This window comes from Gavia stellata, chromosome 36, assembly GCF_030936135.1.
Source record: "Gavia stellata isolate bGavSte3 chromosome 36, bGavSte3.hap2, whole genome shotgun sequence".
NCBI lineage: Eukaryota > Metazoa > Chordata > Aves > Gaviiformes > Gaviidae > Gavia > Gavia stellata.
In genome coordinates this window covers 676,101-682,100 of record NC_082629.1, presented here as the reverse complement: position 1 = coordinate 682,100, position 6,000 = coordinate 676,101, and the positions used below count along the sequence as shown (strand labels likewise).

At 68.1% G+C, this 6,000-nt stretch overlaps 1 protein-coding gene across 1 annotated transcript; it reads right to left on the bottom strand.

Annotated features, from left to right (window-relative positions):
• Positions 1-520: 520 nt before the first annotated feature.
• Positions 521-3,212, bottom strand: TESPA1 (thymocyte expressed, positive selection associated 1; the record flags this gene model as incomplete). Its single annotated transcript, XM_059832749.1, has 8 exons — positions 3,047-3,212; positions 2,923-2,965; positions 2,279-2,328; positions 2,034-2,087; positions 1,689-1,725; positions 1,496-1,579; positions 1,190-1,398; positions 521-933 (listed from the first exon to the last, which is right to left on the bottom strand). Coding segments are annotated over exons 1-8 (1,056 nt in total), but the record flags the coding sequence as incomplete, so codon positions are not given.
• Between the last annotated feature and the right edge of the window lie 2,788 nt (positions 3,213-6,000).

Sequence of the window (6,000 nt, the reverse complement as noted above, 5' to 3'; positions counted from 1 at the left end):
CTGAGCTGGGGGAACATACCCCAGCGGGGTCCAGGGGGTGACCCGGGCAGCACCCATGGGACCCTGCCTTCCCCCTGGGCGATGTCCCCCAGGAGCCGGAGCCAGAGCCGAAGCCAGAGTCCCCCTCGGATCCCAGCCCCTCTGGGTGCTGAGGGGTGACCCACACCTGGCTGGCATGGGGGGTCAGGGGCCCTGGCGCTGGGGACAAGGTGACATTCGCAGCAGCATCTGGCTGGTGCTCCTCTGTGCAAACCCGTCCCGCTCCCACTGGGCACGGAGCACCCCCAGTGCCCTGAGCCACCCCCGCAGGGCTGTCACCGCTCTCCCAGCCATGGGGACAGGACCGCTGCAGGCATCCCCGTGCAGCACCCGCCGGCGTCCCCACTGGGGCTGGCCTCTGGGATGGCTCCCGCTCCCCTCCGCAGCACACCGGGGCACCCGCACCACCGTGATGGGGACACGCAGGGACACCCTGCCCCAGCCACGGTGACGGCATCGCTGGGGGACCCCACTCTGCTCCCCGCCGGTGCTGCACCGTCCCCGCATCCCCATCCCTTCCCCAGCCCTCGAGGACATCGGCCGGGTCGAACCGAAACCGCTCCTCCCGTGACCGCTGCAGCACCTCCTGCACCACCTTCCCCAGGGTGCTGGGCTGGCCGGTGGGCACGGTGGGTGCCCGGCCGGTGTCCCCCGGGCTGTCCTCGTCCCGTGGGGACGTGTAGAGGCACATGGTGGACACAGCCTTCTTCAGACGCTCCACGGGTGAGAGGGTGCCGGCCTGGGTGGGGGCGACGCGGATGTCGGGGACGTCGGGACAAGCCCAGGCGAAGCGGGAGGGGGAGATGCGCTGCACGGGGGTCCGCGAGACGTAGGAGTAGAGGCAGAAGAAAGCATCGGCTGTAGCAGCCAGAGCCTGGACCTGCTGGAAGCGACCTGGGGGGCCGGGAGGAGATGGGGGGGTTCAGGGGGGCTGTGGGATGCTCGGTGGGGCTGGGAGATAGGGGCAGGGGGCTGCGACAGGGGCAGGGTGGGCTGGGTGTGTTCCCCCAGCTCACAAGTGGGGAAACTGAGGCACGGGAGCATCTTTCTCACCATGCCAAAGGAGCAAAGCCCAGCCGGCACGGTGGATCCCACCCCACGCCTCGGCGTGTCCCTGGGCGGGGGGCTCGGGGACCCACGTGTCACTCACTGGCCAGCATCAAGCAGGGGTCCTCCATCTCCATGCGCCGCACTTGGGCCTTGAGGAAGACCTGGAAGTCGATGCCCTTGGCGTGGGAAGGAGCCGAGAAGAAGCGCGCGGGGATGCGGGCCACGGCCCCCGGCTCGCTCTGCACAAAGCCCAGGTTGTAGAGGATCTCCTCGGCGTCTGCCTGCCACCACTCCAGGACCTCGGAGATGCTGCGGAATGGGGGGCAGCCCCAGGTCAGCCCCACGGGGACCGATCTCACATGGGGGCGACCCCACTCCCCCCCATAGACCCCCCCCCAGCTCCTACCTGGAGCTGGTCTTGGTGGTGAGGCTGGAGAGCGCACTGGATGCCATGCTGTGCCCCAGGTGGAGGTACTTGTCCCGCAGAGCTCTGCGGCGGGGAGGAGGACGGGGCTGAGCAAAGGGGATGCTGCCGGCGGGATGCATGGGGATGGTGCCCCCAGCCTCCCCACCAGCTTCCCCCGGACCCCAAACCTCACCTGCCCGTGGCCTTGTCGCTCCCCGGTAGCAGAAGAGCTGGGAAAAGGGAGCAGAGAGGCGGCAGGGAGTGAGACGGCGTGTTTTGGGGACAGGTCCCACACCTGCCACCCTGGGACATGTCCTTCCTGGCGGCCACAGCCCAGAGCCCGGGGGGACGCAGAGCTTGGGGACAGCCCAGCCCCACTGAAACCCTCCTGGAGGAAAAGCTACCGATGGTGGCTGTCCCCCCGGGTCTGCTCCTGCCTGTCCCCAGCTCCCCTGCCTCCGCCGGGGCAGCTCTGCCCGTGGGGTGACAGTGACACCGCAGGTGGGGACACCACAGCACGCCCGGGGGTGGCTGGTACCTTCAGCTCCCAGGGTCAGGTCGTCCTCAAAGCTGGTCCCGTTGCTCCCGCACCCTGCCAGAGAGCAAAGCCTTGCGAGGCGCGGGGACACCCAGCGCTGGGGACAGGTCTCAAGGTCCTCAACGACCTCCCTGCCCATCGCCCCGTGCCTCGGGCACAGCCGGTGAGCTGGGTGGGCTTTGGGGACGCGCAGGGACCACCAGCCTCAGCACCCCAGGAGAACCACGGGGGCAAAGCCGACATACCGTAGGGGCCCGGCAAGCCCAGCTCCTCTGGTGGGACCTCCACTGATGACCTGTGCCAGAGCAGACCCCCGGTTACAGCCCCCCGTCCCCATCCTGGGGGGCTGGAGGTGGGATGGGGGACCTGAGTGTGGCAGGATGGGCGGTGGGGACTGGGGCGCAGATGATGGGGTGCAGGGAGACAGCGGCTGGGCTTGCAGGAGGGTGCGCCATGGTGGGATGCTTGGGAGGGGGGTCCCCACGGCAGAGCCCCAAGCCCAGGTACCCCAGACCCCTGGAAGACCCTGGAGACCCCCAGCACGATGCTTGGGTTTTTCTCCCAGCCCGGCCGGGGGTTTTCTGGAGGCGCCTGCGTGATGCCAAGTGTGGGTCCGGCACCCCACACCGGTGGCCCCAGCATGTGGCAGAGCCGCGGCCGGGTGCCACCTGCGCTTCCTGCGCGGGGACGAGCAGGGAGCGAGGAGGGGACGACACGCCGCCGTCCCACCAGCACCCATGCGACCACTCGGGCGCAACTTCCAGGAAGGGCCAAGCACGAGCATCGTCCCACCGCCCTCGCCAGCCCCACAGTGACACCGAAATCCCTGTGGGAATGGCGTGGCGGCAGAGACACCCCCAGGGCTGCCCCCACCTGCCCCCCAGCTCACCCACACTCCTGCAGCCACGACTCTATCTTGCTGGAGGGGCTGCCTGGGGGGGGACAGAAACACCCGTGAGATGACACAGCATGCAGGGACCCCCATCCCATGTGCACCCTGGGGTCCCCCCGACCTTCGAGGAAGACGTCGTCCAGGTGGGGTGGCTGCAGCTCGGGGACATCCTGCATGGCGGCGGCCGCCTCCTCCTCCACCACGGTGGTCCGCCAGCATCGGCTCTGCCTGGCCCACGCGCGTCGCTTCTCCCATGAGGAGGGGCTGAGCACCGACGCGCCCTCCATGGCCGCAGCACCGGGCGGGGGGTCTCCCTGCAGGGACAGGAGAGGCGTGAAGATGGGGGGTCTCCTCCACTTCCTGCCCATGGTGTGGGACCATCGGGTGCTCCACGGGCAGGTGCAGGATGGGCTCTGGGCATCCCAGGGATGCATTGCCCCCGCCCAGGCATTGCCCTGGGTGCCAAGGGGCACCCACTGCACCCAGAGGCTGGAGGGGGATGGGGACAGAGCTGCCAGAGCGAACGGAAGAGCTGCCAGGGCTGAGATAAGGCGTGCAGAGCTGCACCACGGCTGGGCATGCTCCGGGGCAGATGATGCAGATCTCCAGAGCCTGGACCTTCCCCGCTGGGGAAAGGACGCCTCTCCCCGCCCGGCTCCCGCAGGGACATCATTTCCCATCCCATCCCCTCCCTGTCCTATGGCCCCCCCGGCAAAGCGGGGGACCGTGTCCCCAGGGAGTCCCCTGCTCCTGAAGGACGACGTGAAGGATTCCAGGCTCCCAGCATCCAGCTCCTGCGTGGCTCCATGGCACCCACTAAGGACACCTGGTCCCTCGTCCTCTGCCCTCCCCAGCGCAGGTCCTGGCTGGGGACAAGGACCCCCCTGCCAGGGTGGACCCGCACAGCACCCCTGCAGCCCCAGGGGATGGGTTTCTCGAGCTGTCCGCCTGCTCCAGCCATGCATCCCCATGCTGAGTGCGGCCGGAGTGGGAGCATCCCAGTCCAGCCATCACCCGAGTACCGCTGGAGTGGGAACTTCCCAGTCCAGCCATCACCCGAGCGCTACCGGAGTGGGAGCATCCCAGTCCAGCCATCACCCGAGTACTGCTGGAGTGGGAGCATCCCAGTCCAGCCGTCACCCGAGTACTGCTGGAGTGGGAGCATCCCAGTCCAGCCATCACCCGAGTACTGCTGGAGTGGGAGCATCCCAGTCCAGCCGTCACCCAAGTACTGCTGGAGTGGGAACATCCCAGTCCAGCCGTCACCCGAGTACTGCTGGAGTGGGAGCATCCCAGTCCAGCCATCACCCGAGTACTGCTGGAGTGGGAACATCCCAGTCCAGCCATCTCCTGCAGCACCAGCATCCCAGTCCAGCCATCACCCACTGCACCGGTGGGAAGAGAAACGCTTTGCAGAACCACCACGGTGCCGGCCCCTCGCGCCCAAGGCCAGCATGGTTCATCCCCCACCCCACGGCGCCATGCCGCAGCCGCGCCGAAAGTCCCCAGCGGAGGGACGGCACCTTGTCACCATTTCCCCATTTCACCTCTTGCCGGGCAGGGTGCGGGATGGGGTGACGTCCTGGGCAGGACCTGGCAGCACCCACCAGGGCCACCCCGGACCCCCGTGATGCTGAGGGCTGGGACATCACCTCCGGGCACGGGGCTGGGGGGGCTGGGGGCGGTCAGGGAGCAGCGGCCTCGTAGCTGAGCTCTACATCAAGGCCACATCCAGCCCGCCCAGGGCACGTGGTCGGGGGGCTGTCCCCATCCCAGCCCCTCTGAAGCCGCAGACCCAGGAGATGCTGCGACCGCCCTTGTGTGAGCATAAACGGCCCACGGCCCCCCCAGGCTGACCCGGCCTCGGGGGCAAAGGGGCTTTGCAGAGTCCAGCGAGGGGCTGTGGCACACGGAGCCGTGGATGGGGAGACCGAGCCAGGGTTCATTTGTCCTGCCGCGTCCTGGAGCATCCCAGCCCCATCCCCTGCCGCCCCCAGCCCCGTCCCCCTTGGCCCCCCGGGTCCCCACTCGGTTCCCCGTCCCTTTGCTGCCACAAAAGAGTTTTCCATTTGCTCCAGGTATGGGAATCGTCTCCGGATGCCCAGAGTTCCCATCACCCCCATGGCCCTGTCTCTTCCCCTCCAAACCCGGGTCCATCCACCGCCCGCTCTTCCGCCCTCCGTCCCCGCATCCCCCAGGCTCCCCCCCACCCCTGCAATCCCTCATGGGGCAAAACCATTCCCAAATCCCTCCGCGTGGCTCCGGTACTCACCAGTGCGGGGGGCAGCCAGGCAGCCCCGCCGAGCGCTGCCTATCTCCGGCAAGGGGCCATCAGCCGTGGCGTCCCGCCGCCCCACCGCCGCGCCTGGCCCCCGGCGGCATCTGTCGTCAGCATGGAGGGAGGAAACTCATCTGTTTTGAAGAGGAAATTAAAAAAATCAACAGCCAAACCTCAAACGTTGACCCACATCCGCTACCACAACGGGAAAAACTTAATGAGCTGCCGACGTGGGCGAGGGTGGCTAATAATAGCCCGGGTGCCAATCAAGCCACTCAGGTCGCCCTTGCCATGGGTGAGAGGGCACCCGTCTTCTGGAGGGGTCCCCTGCACCCAGCCTGCTCCGAGGGCGGCTGTGACTCCCCAACGGGGGGTCCCGAAGACCTGAGGTCTCCTCAGTGGCTGGTGCTGGGTCCCCGAACTGCACGAGGTGCCGGGTGGGCTTTGCATGGGAGATGCGAGGAGGAGGAGGGTGCTTTGCTTCGCACCCCACAGCACCTGGCTCCCTCCCAGCCGAGCATCCCAGGGTCCCGCATGCCGTGCCAAGCTGCCGATGCCACCGTGCCGATAAGGGAGCGCTGGGCGGGCGGGCGGCACGTGTGGCTTATCGCCCACTGGCCAGGCAAGCCCAGCGCTGCCCCGATAAGGGGACCCAAAGCAGCTCTGCCGTGGGGGGACAAGCTGGGCTGGGGTGGCTCTTGGGGTGATGGGTGAAGCCACCCCAGGCTCAAAGGGTGGCAAGGGGGTGATGGAGGTGGGTTTCCCCATGGGTTATTTGCCAAGCCGGGATGGCATCC